Consider the following 20,044-nt stretch of genomic DNA (forward strand, 5'->3'; position numbering starts at 1 on the left):
CCCCTCTTCCTTCCATCTATCCTGCCATCCATCCATCTTTCTAGTTGGTGCTGGGCAGGGGCAGGGAGAACAAGCATCATAAGGTATTTTCCTCCTGAGTGTCAACTGTCATCTCTCAGATCCTAAGAAAATGGCCTCACCAACTGAAGGACAACATTCTTCCCCATTCCCTCAAGCTTTCTCAAAGTTTCCGAGATTCTTAACAATTTTCCTCTCCCAGAAACATTACAGCACCACCGCAGACAGGCAGACGGGACATTCTCTGGGGTTATTTTTGTTCTTTGTTTTTGGCTTCCATTTGAAACAGTCATCAAATTAAATAAAAACAATCAAACGTGCTTTAGCAGGAAGATTTCCCATAAGGCAGTGTCAACAGAAGCGTGTTACGTAGACACTTCTAAGCCCGGCCTTGTCCGCAGTGCACCCTCCTCTGGAGCCTGTACCCCAGCTGTGTCTTGGGGCGCCTGTGGGACGGGGTGGGATCAAGATGGAAATGTCCTTCCTTGGCCAGCAGCGCACAGGCGGACCTGCCCAGTGCTCACATTCTTCCAGGGAACGTCATAAAATGCAGGAAGATTAAGGAACGCGTCCAGATGTTACCAGTGGCCATGTTGTCCACGCTCTGCCTCGCAACCAACATCTATTTTTGTTGTTGCTTTTTAATTGTATTATTTTTTTAATCCTCACCTAAGGATTTTTTTAAACTGATTTTTTAGAGAGAGGAAGGGAGAAAGAGAGAAACATCGATCGGTTGCCTCCCATATGTGCCCCGACCGGGGATTGAACCTGTAACCTAGGTATGTGCCCTGACCAGGAATCAAACCCACAATCTTTGGTATAGGGGACAATGCTCCAACCAACTGAGCCACCCGGCCAGGGCAACAAGCATCTGTTTAAAGCCCCTCCAGATGTGAATACTGGTGCATGGTCAGGCCCAGGAGCAGGAGCCAGCAGTGCAGGGCCCAGACAGAGGGCACCTCTCTATCTGCTGTCCTCCTGAGAGCTCAGCAGTCACCACAGGAAGGTCAAAGTCACTGGCAGACCCCTCCTTCCGAAATTCTCTCTCCAGGGCCTGCTTTGGAAACAGAAATTGACAAAGCATTCCTCTAGGGTGAAGCTTCGTGGCTTCCTTGGACCTTCCTCCTGTAAGAACCCATTTGACCTGGAAGAACCTTTGAAAGATGCCCTGCTGGAGCCATCAGAGTCCACATGGTGGCAGAGGCAGGCAGCACCCACCAGGCTGGCCCCACCCACCTGTCCATGGGGCCAGCTCCTGGGGGAGACAGCTCCCGGATGCTTACGGGAGGCAGCAAGAGTGCTTCCTCTCCATCCCAATCTTGGCCCACAGCCTACCATCCGAGTCCACCTTCCACCCAAGACCACAGACTGACCAGGAGGGGGCGAGACCAGCCTGAGACCCTGGTCACAATGCCTCAAGGCCTCACTAGGTCTGACACAGAGCCCTGAGGGATTGCCAGAGAGACTCAATTCTGTGGCTGCCCAAACCTGCCTGTATTTGAAATCAGAGAAAACATTCACAAGTCACAGCATTCTCATTGTGTGCATTTTGGATAAGCTGCAACCCCTAGATCTCTCCCAGAACATAAGCATATAGAGGACAGGGAATAAATAGGGTAGAACACATAGTAGGTGCTCAATAAATCTGTGTTCCGTTAATCAAACGTTGGCCCAATAGGATAGGACAGAGCAGAGGTGGGTCAGAGGGTCTGAGAGGAGCTCGCTGTAGGGATCCCACGCTCTGTGGGTGGGACCATCCACATCCCAGCGATCTAGGGCCAGGCAACTAGATTTAGGATCCCCTTATCACACCCTTTGAGTTTTCCCAGGCCCTGTACCTGCCCAGGCCCCAGCCCTTCTGCTCCTCCCTGGGGCGATGCTCACCTGGGAGATGTGGGACTGTGTTTTCTCGCTCTCACCATCACCTTCCGTCTTGTCTGCCAGCAGCCCCTGCACCTGGTACTCGAGCACGTAGCTGTCGATGAACCGCTCGAGCTCCTCGATCTCCTGGGAGCGGCTGCTCCCAGCCTCAGAGGAGGCAGATGCTGCGGAGGAGTTCTCCATCCCTCCAGCGCGGGCTGGGTCAGGGCTGCGGGAGAGAAAGAGCAAGGCTCTGTGAGACAAAGCTGGAGGCGGGGCCATGCCCTCGTCAGTGTGAGGTACATGCTGTTAATTCCCCTGTGTGGAAAGGGAAACGGAGGCCCACACAAGACAGGTAACTTGCCTAACTGACCAACATAGGAACGTGTGCGATGTTTGGTATTAGTCCATACCTAGACCTTGCCATCTGGGAAAAAGCAGAAAACAGACCCATTTCCCAACTTGGAGTTAAGAAACACTGCCAATAAAGCAGAAGAAAACAGACCACAGGCTTTGGTGTCCCTGCCCCAACCATTAGGATATATCGGGGATCCTCAGACACAAACCCGCCAAGGAAATGCCTCCTTCTAAAGAGATGCCTTCTCTTTGGACCAGACTCTCCTCCCTACATTAGCTGGAGCCTGCAGGCCTGGAGTTATAAGCACAGTTCTGCAGCCTTGTGATGGTGCGGCTCAGGGACCCATGCTGGGCTCAGTCTGTAGGAATGTGACCTGCTTTTAATGACAGAGGTGAAAGGCCTGGTGGGTGGTTTGGGAGGGTGTGGTCTAGCCATGGAGGCTGCCTGGCCACCCTGCATACCCTGGTTAGCCCTTGAGCCTTCTCTCAGATGCGACCTGGCATAACCTGGGTGGCATTCCAGGGACACTGCTGAAATCCAATAACAGAACTGCTGTCCCTTCCCGGGCCGACTGGGTGGATCCAGCTGCTTTAGGGGCCCCGGCCTGGTGAGCCACCTCTACTTCCCTCTCCCACCCCTTGCTCACAGCTCCCACCTGACCACCTGGAAGTGGGAAGAGCTAGAACCTTTCTCACCTCCAGATCCCTTCCTACCGGGGACCGTCCCCCTTTCCTGACGGGCTCTAAGCCAGATGGGAAGGGACATCAAAGCTTGTCTGGTGTCCCTTTCATTGTCTGGACATCGCTGCTCTCCAAGGGGAGTCCCCTCAGCTAGAGGATGAGGCACATGGTTTCACCAGGAGAATGCCATCTACCAACCCACTGCGCTTGGGCACACAGAGGACCTGAATGTACGCCTCGAGATCCTAGACTCAGAAGGCGGCCTGCACCTGCCTAGGCTGTGACTGTTCATAACGAAGACCAGGTCCTGGTATGTTTCAAGGAACATTTGAATTTCAAAGCCTTGGATCACTGAGGACTTTTTTTAGAATGTAGTTATTCACCAATGATCAAGGTTTGGTTGAGTTTTTAACTCATGGATCCAAAGCAGGACAAGGAATGGCCCACAGGTTCCAGAAATGCCACCAAGTTCACAAATGCTGACTCCCACACCCCTGCTGACCTGGTCAGAGGTTGGGTTGGCAACAGTTGGACACACACCTTCTGACTCCGGTTTTTGGGTTTTGGCTGCTGCAAGGAGCCCAGCCTCCCTTGGACCCCAGGCTGCTTGCAGGGGAGTGGATGATGCTAGAGGGAGCTAGCTCTGGGCTCCTGAGCTCCGTGGCCTTGGGGTTTGGGGCCTGCTCCATTCCAGAGGGAGTGGTCCGAGGTTTCAGGCCCAGGAGCCCTCATCAGAGTAGGGACCCCAGTGTGGAGGCTCAGGGGGCAGTGGGTCTGAAGGGAGTCGTTTCCGATTGGAGTAAGCATGCCTAGTGGTGCAAGGCCACAGTCAGAGTTGCGGTGTGTCCAATGTCCCTCCTTCCACCTGCCATTCAAGGCCTACAGTGGCCTTCCATCCCTCCCACCACCAACACCCACTTATCCCTCCTGCTCCAACCGCTGCCCATGACCTCCTCCAGCCCCATCTACTCCGCTGTCTGCCCCAGGCACATGCCTGTGTGCTAGGCAGAACCATGAGAGGGTCCTGCGTGTACACCTCCTCCCAGTTACTCAATGAAACACCGAAGGGATCTTGCAAATGTAATTAAACTCCAAATCAGCGGACTTGAATATAGGGAGACTATGCCTAATCCATCACATGAATCTCTTAAATCTGGGACTGGAACTAGAGACAAAGATTCACAGCACAAGAAAGACAAGACACACCACTGCTGGTGAGAAGGAGGGGGCACCTGCAAGGAACGGAGCAGCCTCTGGGAATCGCTGGTCAATGGCAGGAAGGAGAAGGGCACCTTAGCCCTACAAGCGCAAGGAAGTCAATTCTGCCAAAACCCAATGCGCCTGGGAGCAGACTTTGCTGGCCCTGTGCCTCCAGACACGAGCCCAGTCTGGCGAGCCTTGATCTCAGCCTCGTGATACACCGAGTGTGACTCTCACTTCCAAACTGGGAGGTAATATACGGCATTGCTGTAAGCCACTGAGTTGGTAGTAATGTGCTGGGCAGCAATAGAAGACCAACATGCAAGGCTCTTTCTGCCTCTGCTTTTGCTCACACTGTGCCCCTCACCCCGAAGCACTTTCCCATTCCCTCCACCCACCGAATCCAGAGGTCCTCTCCTGGCAACGGCCCAATCCCCAGGTTTAATGGCGGCTAGAGGGCAAAGGATTCACCGGCTTTGACCTATGGGCATCACTGTGCCTTCTAATAACAGGAATGACTAACATGTACTGAGCCCAGATCATGTGCCAGGCATTCTTCTCAGCACTTGATATGCCTTCACCACTTACCCCTCACAACAACTCTATGAGATCAGTATAATTAGGCTACTCAGAAAACGGAGGTTCAGAGAGGTTAAGTAACTTGCCCAAGTCAGCACAGCAGAGCTCCAGGTCCGCCTGCACCTCACTGCCTCTTCATCCCCTCTCCTGGCGGCCTGCTCTGGCCCTCAGGACATCTCCCACTTCCCCAGGCCCCACCGTGAATTCAAGTCTGCAATGGGATTCTGGCTTGGAGGGCTGGGCCCGTGCCCAGCTGCTGGTCCCAGCCAGATGGCATGATAAGATTGATGTCCAGAGAGGGCTGAAAGGAACCGCCTGCAGGAAAAGGCAGTGCCTAAGGCCATGCCTATTATTCCTCGAAGACTTCAGATCTTATCGAGGGCTTCCTGGCGCCGGCACAGGCACAGGTGCAGGCCTGGCTTTTGCAGGCACCGGCTTGGAGCTCTTCCAGGAGGATGGGTGCCTGGCCCTGCCTCCAGCAGCGGCCTCTGTTCTGCTCTGTTGGGCCCTCCCGGACTCACGCGGGCTTCTCCTGGGGCCTCTCCTGGGCCTACCCTAGTCCTGTCCTGTGAGGAGCCCCAACCCGCCTGTCTCACCGAGGAAAAGGACAGGCACTGAGACCCACTCCCACCCCGCAGAATGCTGCTGCCCAGAGGGGGAAAGACGATGCCCCTCACTGGACACTTGTCTGGGACGCCTCCTGAGGCACATCCTCGCAGCTGCCCTCCCTTCTACTCCAGTCACGGCTGCTCAATCAGGTGCATGCAGTGTAGCCGACAGCGCCTGGCCTCTGCCCGCCTGGGCGCCTTCTGCCCAGCACACCTGCAGGATCCCTGCTGGCACCCTGGAAGTGCCAGGAGCTAACATGCCTGGGCACACGCCCCCTTTTTGGTCTCCCAGACGACATTTCTGAGGTGCTGTCAACACAGTCCCTCCATGTGTCCCAGGGGATGGAGCCCCAGTGGCCCATAGTGGTGACCAGATCCATATACTCCTCTGTCTGGCTCTCCCCACTCCCATGTCTCTTCCCTTCCATGTTCCCCCCCTCCATGTCACTCCCCCTCCCATGTCACCCCCTCCCATGTCACCCCCTCCCATGTCACCGCCCCTCCAGTCACCCCCCCATGTCACTCCCCCTCCCATGTCACCGCCCCTCCAGTCACCCCCCCATGTCACTCCCCCTCCCATGTCACCGCCCCTCCAGTCACCCCCCCATGTCACTCCCCCTCCCATGTCACCGCCCCTCCAGTCACCCCCCCATGTCACTCCCCCTCCCATGTCACCGCCCCTCCAGTCACCCCCCCATGTCACTCCCCCTCCCATGTCACCGCCCCTCCAGTCACCCCCCCATGTCACTCCCCCTCCCATGTCACCGCCCCTCCAGTCACCCCCCCATGTCACTCCCCCTCCCATGTCACCGCCCCTCCAGTCACCCCCCCATGTCACTCCCCCTCCCATGTCACCGCCCCTCCAGTCACCCCCCCATGTCACTCCCCCTCCCATGTCACCGCCCCTCCAGTCACCCCCCCATGTCACTCCCCCTCCCATGTCACCGCCCCTCCAGTCACCCCCCCATGTCACTCCCCCTCCCATGTCACCGCCCCTCCAGTCACCCCCCCATGTCACTCCCCCTCCCATGTCACCGCCCCTCCAGTCACCCCCCCATGTCACTCCCCCTCCCATGTCACCGCCCCTCCAGTCACCCCCCCATGTCACTCCCCCTCCCATGTCACCGCCCCTCCAGTCACCCCCCCATGTCACTCCCCCTCCATGTTACCCCCCTCCCATGTCACTCCCCCCACGGACTCCTGCTCCTGGGGGGCTTCCAGGAACCCTGTTTTCTGAGGGAAACCAGGCTAACCTGTCACTTGGGCTCCCTCTTCATTTCAGAATGAGTCCCAACCAGGGAGCCAGAAGGCCTCCTTCAGCACGAAAGCCCAGCTTTGTCTCTGTACACGGGAAGAGGGAGGCGGAGGGAGAGGGCGAGCGTGCTGTCCTCATGGTCCATCTTCTCAGCTATGGGGCTGGAAGTTCAGCCACTCACGCCCCATTTAAAAATATATATATATTTTATTGATTTCAGAGAGGAAGGGAAAGCGAGAGAGAAACCTCAATGATGAGAGAGAATCATTGACTGGCTGCCTCCTGCACGCCCCACACTGGGGATCAAGCCTGCAACCCAGGCATGTGCCCTGACCGGGAATCGAACCGTGACCTCCTGGTTCATAGGTCGCCGCTCAGCCACTGAGCCACGCCGGCTGGGCTTGTCCCAATTTTGCATCGGTAAATTATACTTACCATAAACTTAGCGTTGTAATCATTTCCAAGTGTACAAGTCAGCGGCGTTAAATACATTCACGATGGCTGTATAACCATCATCACCATCCACCCCCAGACGTGTTCATCTTCCCAAACAGGAACTCTGCCCATTAAACATCACCTCCTCATTCCTCCTGCTCCAGCCCCTGGCACCCACTGTGTTTCCCTCATCTCTGTGAACCTGTCTATGCTGGGAATCTCATATAAGTGCAACCATCCAGTATGTGTCCTTCTGTGACGGGCTTATTCACTCATCATCATGTCCTCCAGGTTCATCCATGTTGTAGCATGTGTCAGAATTTCACACCTTTTTATGGCTAAATAACACATTGTATACAATAATATACTGTATGTATAGATCACACTTTGTTCATTCGTCCGTCCATCCATCCATCCGTCCATCCATCCGTCCATCCATCCATCCAAGGACAATCAGGTTGTTTCCACCTTTGTCTACGGAGAGTAATGCTGCTATGAACACGGGTGTGCACGTATCTGTTTGCGCCTGTTTCTAATTCTCTGGGTACATAGCCAGAAGGTCTGCCCCGTTTTTAAGGCAGAAAGAGTGAGGAGGTACAGAGTAAACGCTCAGGCTGGTGGAGACACAGGGAAATACAGGGAATGAGGGTTTGCTCCGCTCCCCTCCTTCCTGGGCTTTGAGGTGTCCTCCTGGCTCAGTTTCCCATTCACAGCGAGAACAGGATGGGAAATCCCCACAGCTGGGCTGCTGGCGAAGCTGGGAGCCAGCAAGAGGAGCTTATGTTTTAATGATGAGCGAAAGTGAGAAGGGGGATGGGACCAAAGGAAGAAGAAGGAGAGAAGAGGACGAAAGAGAAGAGACACCTTGGCTGCAGCCATCCAGAAGGCAGAACCCTGTAGCCAACCAATCCACCCCCATCCTAGGAACCCACCCTTCAGGCAACGCCCGCACCCCCCCACCCCCAGCCCTCTCCCTACCAGGTGATGGATGTGGAGGAACAAAAAGGAAGCAGCAGGAGTGGGGAAAGTGCTGAGGCTGCTCTTTGCTGTAAAGAGCAGGCGGCCCTGGGCCTGCAGGCAGAAGGGGTGGGCCTGGGTGTGCACAGTTTTAGGAGGAGCCAAGGCTACAGGAGAAATGGAAGGGTAGGGGGACATCTGGTCCCAGCTCCAGGGGCTCGGGGCACCCCCTACAACAGCCAATCATGTTCTATGCTTGTCACTATAGCTCGGTGAGCCTGGCTGACTATTTTTAAGGCCAGAAACAAAAACGCCCGTGTGCTTTGATGAAAAGGCGCCTTTGTCCACACTCCTGTCCTCCCTACCCAGACCCAGGTGAGCCCTCCCCTTGCTGCCTGCCCTCTGCCCAGTGGTGTGGCCTCTTCGGCAAGAACACGCAGCACAGGCGCTTCTGCTGACCGCACCGCACGCACGGGGCTCCCTGCCGACCTTTGAGTCGGCTACCATCAGCTAGTGCTAGTTAAAGGTCTGGAGGAAAAGGGAGGGCCCAGAGGCACGGGGCTCCCTGCCTGGGGTCAGGAGTCTCTCTCTACCCACCTTCTAGCCCTGCCGACCTTTGAGTCTGCTACCATCAGCTAGTTAAAGGTCTGGAGGAAAAGGGAGGGCCCAGAGGCAAGAAGCTGGGGCCTTCCCAGCCACTCAGCATCCTTTCCTCTCGCCCAGGGACAAATGGCATCAGTGGCTGTAAATTTAGCCAATCCCTTTAAGAACAGCCAAGGCATTAAGAGGCATTACCTCCTCCGCAATCCCCAGGATAAATTCAGTGACCTGCAAACAAGAGACACTTCTGCCACCGGCCCTTCTCTGGGGAATCCACCCTTCCAGGCCCTGAAAGGAGGCAGCACGCACCCTCACCTTCAGCAGAGCCTTTCCCCCAGCCCTCAGCATGCAACTCACCGGGCACCACACCCTTCTGGGACCTCACAGAGGAGGCCTCGGAGGGAGGGTCTCAATTTCTGCTTTCCTGACTCCTTTCTGCTTTCCTCATGCGGGGTTTTTGTTTACTGATGTTTTGTTGTGTTGGTTTGTTTTTGCTTTTGGCTGCTGCAAGGGGCTCAGCAGCCCTGGGGCTCATGGGCCTGTCCACCCGTGCCAGCAGGGCAGCAGCTCTGAAGATGGAGGCAGGCACACTGAGCTGAGGGTGGGCAGCTCATGTCACCACTGCTCACCTCGTGTTGAATAGCGTGCACCTCGCCTTCCCATGGCCCCTTCCACGCCTCCTGCTGCAGCACACCCTGGCTCCCCTGAGCTCCCCTCCACAACTGCCTCCTGCTGACCCTGTCACACACAAGCCAACCCCTCTCCCATTCCCCACTCCACAGGGTGCTGGCAACTGACACCTTTGTCTAGAGCAGCGGTTCTCAACCTGTGGGTCGCGACCCCTTTGGGGGTCGAACAACCCTTTCACAGGGGTCACCTAAGACCATCCTGCATATCAGATATTTACATGACGATTCATAACAGTAGCAACGTTACAGTTATGAAGTAGCAACGAAAATAATTTTATGGTTGGGTCACAACATGAGGAACTGTATTAAAGGGCCAGAAGGTTGAGAACCACTGGTCTAGAGCCTGCAGCACGGAGGGCAGGGCCAGGCCACGGCCACGCTGCCTGCTGAGAGTGGGAGGCGAGAGGCCTCGCTGCCTGGGAACGGAGCACGCCCAAAGCTCTCCGGAGGGAGCCATGGGAACCCCCTTCACGAGGCCTGCTGCCAGCCCTCCCCTCCAAGTCCAGCCCACGCTCCACCTCCTGCAGAAATGGGACTTCGGGGACAATGCCTTTCCCTGGCCACGGCAGCCCTGTGCTCGGCCATTCCTGTCAGTGTGACCGCAGGAGCCTGGGACACGTCCGTGTTCGCCGAAGAAAAGCAGGAGCATCCACCGACGGACCCTCAGGTCCCCAACCACCGCAAGTGGGAAAGATCAGACACCTGAGCTGGAGGCAGCCTCAGAAATCGGCAACATCCACGGTCGCAGGAGCCCAGGACACTGGTGTCCTCTCAACCTCTGACACTCCCCCACGCACACACCCGTGGAACCCTTTGTCACTCAAACCTCAGACAGGCTGTGAGCTGGGCGCGGACTGTTTTTTCAAACTGCAGGCCTCAGCCGGTTCGTGGGCTGTGAAATAAACTCAGTGTAAAATAAACTCACAATGTCAGCATTAAAGATGTATCACTACATTGAAAACACCCGTGAGTGACACACGTTGTAAGTGGAACAATTGCTTCATGGAACTTCTGTGTCACCTACACATGGGAATGCATTGCTTTCTGGGAGGCTTACTGTCCAGGTCTGCTCTGCCCTGGGGTCCCCGAGCCCCACAGGAGCCCCCACTGGGCTCCCTGCACTGACCCCCCAACCTGCTCCCTCAGGACTGGGCACAGGTGGCCTCCTCATCCTCCCTGTGCTGTTACCCAACTCTTGCCCTGCCCCTGAGCCCCACAGGAGCCCCCACTGGGCTCTCTGCACTGACCCCCCAACCTGCTCCCTCAGGGCTGGGCACAGGCGGCCTCCTCATCCTCCCTGTGCTGTTACCCAACTCTTGCCCTGCTCTTGAATTTTTTACGGGTTTTTATCTTATCTTGACAAGACTGCATGGTCCTTGAGGCCCCGATCCATCCTATACCTCTCAGGGTCCCAAGCCCAAGAGGGCAGACTGGCCTGTGCCCCACCCCCGCTTCCTGCCCACCCCAGCACTCCCTTCCCAGAGAGTGGGAGGGTGGTGCCCTCAGTTCCCCGCTTTTGCCACTGGGCCAGGCTCTTCCCCATCCATCCTGCACAGCTGTGAGGATGTTAAAGCCAAGGGTGCTGGGGGTGGCCCTGTCCAGTACCCCTCCCTACCGGCCATCAGGATTCCAACTTCTTCCCACCACATCCCAGAGCCTCCAAGGCAATTCCCCCCAATAGGTCTTGCTGCATGCCATGCCCTCCAGGCACCAGGGGGCAGGGAAGTCACATGAAGCCCCAAAGGGGAGATACAATATCAAGGCTGGAGGGCTATTGGCCAGCCAGTCACACCCCTGGCTGGACTCAGGTGGCTTCCTCACTGCCCCCGGCTCCTAGGGGTGTCCTGAGCCCTCAGGTAACATAACGGTTACGGTTTCTGATGTTTGGTTCCAATGCTGGTTCCAATCTTTAAAGAGACTGATGATGAAAGGGCCACCTCACAAGGTGTTGTGAGGATTTAGTGAGAGAATGCACGAGAATGTGTTCAACACAGCCAGGTACACAGCAAGCACTCAATTACCAGCTGTGATTATAATTTGACATCACCACTGCCCCCTGCTATGCCCCACTCTGTCTTGCGCATTTTCTCCCACCTCTCCAAATTGCACCAGATACACGTTCCCCATGAAGCCCCCTTGGCCACTCTGACTATCATTGGTCACTCCTGTTTCTGAACTCCACTATCCATAGACCCCACTATTCCCTAATGTCTCCCACCCTGAACTGCCTGTGCCCTGCACAAGGCCTCAGTTTGGCCCTTTCCTCTATTCTAATTCCTGGGTTAACCTTCAGCTCTGCCAACCTGCATGGACTCATGGGGACTCATTCTCTCTCCTCTATGGGCCCTGTGAGTAGACAGGGTGGACTCCACCACTGGCCTTTAAAGGTTTCTGGGTTGACAAATAGAGTGAAAACCAGCTCGGAGCATGCCCGGCAGGGAGACCAGCAGTGTCCTGCTCTGAACCCAGCAATGCACCTGTGAGAGCACCGCAGGTTAAGGCCAGACAGCTCCTCCGAGCCTGGTGGCCCAGCACCCGAGGGCTTTCTTCTCAGGTGACACTCTCTCACCAGTGTCTCTCTCTCTCGGGGTAACCAGGGTCCCCAGTCAGCTCTTTCTCCTGGCAGCAACTTCCTGAACTACAGCCCAGTGGGAGCAGTGACCGTATGAGCAGTTTCCAAGAGTCTGATGGGGTCTCAGCACCCCCTTCCCTCTCCCCTCTTCATCCTCCTGAACCACCCTGACACCCCAGCCCACAGTGGTCCCCACCCCTCGGAACACCTCTAGTAGCAGCTGCCCACGGGGCCTTCTGACCTCCTCCCCTGCCTTGGATGACAGGAGCAGAACCACAAAGCAGAGACCGCAAATGCCCTGTCTGGGCCACAGTGTGTTTTGTTTTGCCTGTTGAGTATTATAAGAATATTTGAGCTGACATTTTAAAATCAAAAGATTTCATGTAAAAAAATCCACATTTCTGATTTTCTTAAAGAATTGGGAGATCCAGCACCACTGGCCCACCTTCCCACACTGCAGCCATCAGCTAGGGCAGCGCGGTGCTGACCCCTTCAGACGGGGCGTGCAATTTCCACTTCTCCACAGACCTCCACACTCCCTAATGTCTCCCCGCTGCCACACCCGTCCTTCTCACATGGCTCCGCACTCACTCACTTGTTACCTGCCTGGCTCTCACAGGCATCCGAGCTTGAGACCCCCTGCAAGAAAGTAACTGTAGGTGAGTCATAGAACAAAAATGAGAGGTGTCCCTACGAACCTGGAAATCAAGAACAATGACTGTCCCCTGGGAGTTACAATGTGAAACCAATACATGACAGTCCAAAGCAGAAATATGCAGAGTCATTGCAGAGAAAAAGAGGTTTCTAGAAGGACTCAACGCTAGCCTGGCGGAAGACAGCCACGGAGCGATCACAGGAAGACTGTGTCACTCTGAAGAGACTGGGCCGCACTGAAAGCAAGGAAAATAGCCAACCACAGAAGGTGGTGCAGGCCCAGCTCTGTCCAGAGAAAGGGTGCCCTTTCTGGGTATCTCAAGAGATGGGGAAAGGGGCATATAAATGCACAGGGCTGTCCCCCTGCTCCCCTTCATGTCCCGATCACACTCCAGCTCAGCCCTGGATTGGCCTGAGGGGCTGCCCCCTTCCCCAACTAAACCATGAGCTCTTAGAGGCCAAGGGTGTGTCTGCTCCTTCCCTCATCTTCTGGGAGCCAGACCTGGGCCCATGAGACATTTAGCTAATTAGTGGGTATTTGATGATGGATTCTCTGACATGAGAAAATGGCCAGCAGGGAACTGACATTCTGCCCACGTTGGTATCAGCAGACGAGAGCTGCTGGCTGCTGGGCAGAGACGGGTGGCCTATCAGCCGTGGAGCAGTGAGTACAGTGAGGCTGGGATGGAGCCCTCGTTGGCTGAGTAGCCCCCACGTGTCACACACACACCGCCAGAGGCCCCTAGCAACCACAAGAATCGCGAACTCGAACTCATCCAGTGCCCAGGGCTCTCAGAGCTCTCCCCCAATTCTCTATGAACCACAGCGAGATACAGAACGGAACAGCCAGAGCCCAGGAGTGTAAAGCCCACAGATGACACGAGGCCAGACCCTGGATCCTGGAGCGGCTGTCTCTGCCTTTGCTTGGAGGCCCTTTGACCTTTACTATAGCAGGAAAGCAAATCATCAATACTGTGGTCCCCACAGACTGTTGGTTTCCAAACCATTTTCCTCTAAAACCTTATTTATTTTTCCAATGCAATTCTCAATGGCTCCCACTGATACATAAAAGATAACAACAACTAGCATTTGGTGGGCATTTATTATGTGCCAAGCCCTGTGATGTATATATTTGGTGTATATTCATTTCATCCAAGACAATCCTATAATGTAAGCACCACTGTCGTCCCCATTGTACAAATTAGGAAACCAAGGCAAAAAGGAGTTGCCCACAACATTGCCTAGCTACACCTTCAGCCTTCTGGAACACAGAGTCCCCATGACGGAGGTCTCGGGGGATGGATGGCCAAGCCAGAGATGAGAGCTGTCCGCCAGGGACACGTGGAAGACGCAGGTATGGTAGTTCTCCCGGGGTTGGTTTCCCCAAGTGTTTCTCTCTGGGAGATGCCGAGAGCAAATAATTAGGGAAATAGGCAGCCAGAAAGCCTGCGCTCCAAATCACTTCCACTGGGAACCTCTACAGCAGCGGCAGCCAACCGGTGGTCCGTGGACCACTGCTGGTCCGGGAGGTCCGAAAGGTTGGCGACCGCTACTCTAGCGTATGCATTCTTGCAGACGGGATCGCTTTGTCTTTCGCATCATACACTTTCAAGACCCGGCACAAAGTGCGGTTCTACTGAAGACGGATGGAAGGCCCATGGGCTACCTGTGGGGGGCCTGTGGCGTCGCCCACCTCGGGCCTCTGGGACCCAGGAGCTCTCTCTCCAGGGCTAGTCTGGGGCAGCTGCAGCCAGGACTCCAGATGCAGCCAGATGCCTTGCAGAGAGACCACCTGGTGGCAGATCCCGACTGGCTGTCCATTATAGTCCTCAGGTGCTGTATTCCCATGATCTCTGAGGGTCATTTCACCCACTAGCGCAGTGACGGTGAACCTTTTGAGCTCGGCGTGTCAGCATTTTGAAAAACCCTAACTTAACTCTGGTGCTGTGTCACATATAGAAATTTTTTGGTATTTGCAACCATAGTAAAACAAAGACTTATGTTTTTGATATTTATTTTATATATTTAAATGCCATTTAACAAAGAAAAATCAACCAAAAAAATGAGTTCGCGTGTCACCTCTGACACGCGTGTCATAGGTTCGCCATCACTGCACTAGCGTGTGGTAGCAACAGATAACCTCCTACATGCACAGCAGGAGCAGCCTGCAGCCAGTTACAACCACAGGGAGCAAGCTGAGCGGTTAACTGACAGATAATTAACTGAGAAATTCCCCACAGCCCTCTATGCACTCTGCTGAGGCACAGGAAGGAGGAGACATAAAGGGGAAAGGGGGCTACGCCATTGGAGAAAGGACCTTGCAAATCTTTGAGGCCAGTGCTGGTGAGGACATGGACAGATCAGAGCCCTCACACACGGATAATGGGAATAAAAAAACATAAAGGGGAAAAGGGGGCCCCCGCCACTGCAGAAAGGACCTTGCAAATCATTGAGGCCAGTGCTGGTGAGGACATGGGCGGATCAGAGCCCTCACACACGGATAATGGGAATAAAAAACGGTGCAGCTGCTTGGAAAACAGTCCAGCAGCTTCTCAAACGATTAAACAGAGTTAACATAAGACCCAACAATTCTATTCCTATGCATATACCCAAGAGAAATAAAAATATATGTCCATGCAAAGCTTGTATATAAATGTTTTAGTAGCATTATTAATAATAGCCAAAACATGGAAACAACCCAAATGTCCACAACTGATGAAGGGATAAACAAAATGTGGTAGATATATGCATGCAATGGAATCTTATTTGGCCATAAAACGGAACGCTCAAACATGAAGAACCTTAAAAACACTGCTAAATAAAAGCCCATTATGATTCCATTATGTGATTCCACTAATATAAAATGTCCAGAATATGAAAATTTATAAAAACAGAAAGTAGGTTGGTGGTTGCCTAGTGCTGGGGTAGGGGAAGGGATAGGTGGGCAGGGCGGTGGTGAAAATAGCTAAAGGTACATGGTTTCTTTTTGAGGTGACAAAGATGTTTTAAAATTGACTATGGGTACCCATATCTATGATTATACTGAAAACCATTTAACAATACACTTTAAGTAGGTGAACTGTACAGTATGTGAATTATATCTCAGTAAAATTATTTAAAAAATTAGTGTATCTACATAAGCTGGCTCCAGTATGGTGGCCTTGGGCTAGAATCTCTGGCTGATTAGCTCGGAGACCTCTTCAGAGAGCACTGTAGCTGTAAGAATAATCTAAAACTGTAAATAAATATACAAAAGGCCTGAAAAACTGAGTCTAGTTTCCCACTGAATCTGGGAGAAATGTCTGCAACTTCTCTAGGAGGGATTCTGATGCCCCACCAAAGATGGGGATGCATCTCCTGGAGCAGCTCCATTCGTCCATCCATTCATCCATCATCCATCCATCATCCACCCATCCATATATCCTTCCACCTATCCATCCTTCATTCATCCATCCATCAATCATCCATTCATTCATCCATCCATCCATCCATCATCCATCCATCAATCCATCCTTCCATCATCTATCCATCCATCCATTTATCCCTCCACCCACTCACCCACCCATTCATTCATACATTCATTTAAAAAGCACCTACTCATGCTTGGTTAAGTGCTAGAAATACAACAGAAGAAGCAAGAAAGTAACCAGGCAATTGACATCATGAAGCAAGTGCTGTGGGTCTCAGAGGAACAGCACCAACACATGAGAGGAATACTAAAGATATTATTTTTATTAGCTTGCCCTGACAGAAAAACACAAATATAATTATTATATATGAAAACCAGGAGACACCTTAGAAAGCAAAGTCATCAATTGCAAGACCCACCACTGTATTATGAGCAACAAAGAAAAATGCTGCCGCTGAAAGTATGACATAATGCCTTTACAAGGGTCCTGCATGCAGACATCGGTCACACAAGCCTCACGGGGCTCTGAGATCCTTTCATCTCTTCTGAGGGACTGGGACTTCCCTGCCTGTGGAGGTGGCAGTGCTTAGCAGTGAGACTGGCAATTCGTGTGGTTTTACAGGCATGAGGTGGCAGTTTTTCTCCCAATAGCGAATATCTGCTTTTCTAACATCAAAGCAATGCTCCGCCACTGTTTCCATGCCCTTCTGCGTACGTGGTAACTTTTGGTGCAAATAATACATCATAGTGAGATCTTTTTTAAGACATTGAATGACAATTACACTGATCACGTGGCTACCCAACAATGCATCTAATTCAACTGACCACGCTGCCGCCTGCTCAGGCAATGGCGACTCTGTCACGCCTGCTGTGTGGCTGGCAGCCAGCGACAGTAAAGACGCACCCTGACTTCAGAGCCATTAACATGTGGAAAAAAAACAACTGTGAAAGGGGCAAGCCAATGCCTTATATTACAGGTGAGGGAACAGGAGTACGGAGCTGAGACGTGACACATCCCAAACCACAGAGCCAGGACGACAACCCTGTGAGCTGAGATTTGTGCCAACGCGTTTTCTTCTACTCCCTCGGGCTCCCTCCATCTCTAAGCTTGTCTTACATTTCCTTGCTTAAAACAAAACGGAGTTTTAGAGCACAGAGGACAGTGAGATTAACCTATCCGGAACATGCCGGCAATCTTAGTTCTACCAGCCCCGTGGAAAAGGATGATGGGAAATGTCGCTCTAATACCATCCAAGGGACGTTAGTTTACAGCTGCTGGGGGATTGCATTTCCACTCCCTGAGGCCGGTCCCCCGGCTGCCACTCAACAATAAAGGAGGCTGGCCAGGTCTTTTCTCAGTCATGCACTCTCCCTAGGGGCGGGCCCTGGAGATTCACCATCCCCAGCACATGGCCTACAAGAGTCTGGACAGGCCCTGGTGAGCCTGATGCCAGAGTGTTATGCATTCTGCATGCACACAGTGTCCGGAGTTAGGGGGCTGCTAAATGGATTCTCAATATCTCACCACGGTGCTCGCATCCTGGCAGCACGCCAGTCTTACCCGGCACTGGATCAACGTGCGGAAAACACCTTTTTCTTTTGTGAGCCTGGGATTACGGAGCTGGCCCCTTGACATGAACACAGATGAACAGGGTCAGGTCCTCTTTGCTCCAACAAAAACGTTAAACGTTTTCCTAAAGCTGGATAAGGAATGGGCCTAAAGCCTTCGGGGTGAGGGCAGGTCCAGTTCAGCTGAGCTGAGATACACTTCCCGGAACGCACGGCCAAGGCCTGAGAGCCGAACCAGAAACAGGCCTGTCCCACCTGTGTGCGAACAACAGCTCGTGGGAACACCCTCCCTACGCAGCCGAGGGCGAGGAGGGCACGTCTCAGATGTCAGCAGAGCCCGGTCTCAGCAGGACACCAGGGAAAGATGTAACCAACAGGAGACAGTTGCACTGGGACTGATGGAACAGGAGGCCGCCCAGGGCTGGTCAGGAATATTGAGGGGGCGGGGTGGTGGGGGGGGGGAGAAGAGCTAGCTATGCTGTAAAAGGTAACGACGAATTTGTTCATCTCACCCAGCACCATCCAAGGGAGGAAAAATATCCAACATTCCAGTCCGCTGTGTAGTGACAGGCCAAGAACAGAGCTGGGGACGTTGAACTTTCAGAGCAAAGAGAATGTCCCTTCAGTGCCCCCTGTGCCCTTCAATCTGGCTCTGCCCTTGACTCAGAGCACAACGGACACAGGTCACTTCCTCAGCGCATGCCAGGCACCGTGATGGACCCTGGGCCTGGGTAACCGAGATGTGGCCTCTGCCCTGGGTCAGCACAGAGCCACCGAAGGGGACACACATAGCCTTCGGAGTCTACCGCATGACTAGACACACACATATTCTAAAACATCTCTCACAGGTGGAATTAGAACTGCTTTTTCTAGATTTTTCTCCTTTTTTCCCCTTCCAAAATGAGCTTGTAGCACTGTTACATAAGCAAGAAAAAAACAAACGAAGAGCAAACTATAGGTTGGCTATGGGGTCTCTCCTGCTTGCTGGTCGCCTGGTTAGAACGCCAGCCCCAGGAGCCTCTGTCCTCCCAGACTCGGCAACTGGTCACAGCGAGGGCACAGCCATGCTGTGAGCCCCCGCCACACCGCGGGCAGCAAGGGGAAAGAGAGAGATAGAAACCTCAATGAGAGAGAAACATCATTGATTGGCTGCCTCTTGCATGGTCCCTACTGGAGACTGAGCCTGCAACCGAGGCTGTGCCCTTGACCACAATCAAACCTGGGACCCTCCAGTCCACAGGCCGACACTCTATCCACTGAGCCAAACCGGCTACGGCTCACCCTCCTTCTTGCTCTGGGTGTTGCTGTAGAATGTTCTCCCCCTTTGCTGCAATGGTAAGTGAGGAGCCCGCCTGTCTACACTGCAATGCCAGCCCACCGTTTCACACACCTCCCAGCAGGGATTCTCCTGCTGGCAAAACACCAGGGAAATATGCTCCCAATTTCCAATCCTAAACTTTTAATGCATAGAGATGGCATGTGCCCTGAGCTTTGTCCCAGCTCCCCCTGCAAGCCCTGTTGCCCTGGGGGCTGTTGTGTCATGCTGTGTGCGGTGCTGGAGGGGGCAGGCTTCGGGCATGACTGAGCATCCTCAGGGGGGTGGAGTCTATCCACTGAGCCAAACCGGCTACGGCTCACCCTCCTTCTTGCTCTGGGTGTTGCTGTAGAATGTTCTCCCCCTTTGCTGCAATGGTAAGTGAGGAGCCCGCCTGTCTACACTGCAATGCCAGCCCACCGTTTCACACACCTCCCAGCAGGGATTCTCCTGCTGGCAAAACACCAGGGAAATATGCTCCCAAGTTCCAATCCTAAACTTTTAATGCACAGAGATGGCACGTGCCCTGAGCTTCGTCCCAGCTCCCCCTGCAAGCCCTGTTGCCCTGGGGGCTGTTGTGTCATGCTGTGTGCGGTGCTGGAGGGGGCAGGCTTCGGGCATGACTGAGCATCCTCAGGGGGGTGGAGGGTGCCACCTTCGCCCCAGTGCTGAGAGGTGCCCACCACATCTTCCCTCCTTGCTAATGACACCACACTTCTAACTTCCTTCTGAAATCTTAAATATGAATGAACAGGTTTCCAGGCTGTGCTGTGTGTGACTTATAAGTCAATGAAAACTAAGTCCAGGGGATGTCTGTGATAGTCCTCAGGTCACCCCCAGTAGGAGAATCTGGAACCCTGGTAACATCCCAGAACTTGCCCAGCTTCCCCAGCACCCTCAGCAGGGGCTTCCCGCTTACCCAGGCCAACCTGAAGCTTGACGCGTGCCCCCTGGAGGTCTAAGGAATCCGGGAGACAGGATGGGCTGGAAAAGGTGAAGCAGCAATGGAACAGATGGTGCAAGAGGTCCCATCGTGGGCCCTGCGTGAGGTACAGGCCTGACTCTCGCATAGGCCCTGGGTCTCCTCACCTGAAACAGCCCAAGTTCTCAGGTTGGAGAAGAGAGGACTTCCCAGCAAGGCCCTCCTTGAGAGCCGGGGGCGGGATCTGCATGCCAGCACACGGGTTGTTTCCTTGACCTGTTCCTGTCCAGACAACTCCTATCTACCCTTCAAGACCCAACCTGCATGCCCCTCTTCCTCACTGGTGTTCTGGGGAGTTATCTGT

The 20,044-nt window shown here is 53.8% G+C and overlaps 1 protein-coding gene across 1 annotated transcript in view; it reads right to left on the minus strand.

The window, feature by feature from the left end:
- Positions 1-20,044, minus strand: part of CTIF (CBP80/20-dependent translation initiation factor) — a 257,814-nt gene that overhangs the window by 178,998 nt on the left and 58,772 nt on the right. Inside the window, exon 2 of the mRNA XM_005884497.2 lies at positions 1,903-2,107. Within this exon, the coding sequence (XP_005884559.1) occupies positions 1,903-2,082 (180 nt within the window). The 5' untranslated portion in view covers positions 2,083-2,107. The remainder of the gene's footprint in view (positions 1-1,902; positions 2,108-20,044) is intronic.

This window comes from Myotis brandtii, unplaced genomic scaffold (assembly GCF_000412655.1).
Source record: "Myotis brandtii unplaced genomic scaffold, ASM41265v1 scaffold833, whole genome shotgun sequence".
NCBI lineage: Eukaryota > Metazoa > Chordata > Mammalia > Chiroptera > Vespertilionidae > Myotis > Myotis brandtii.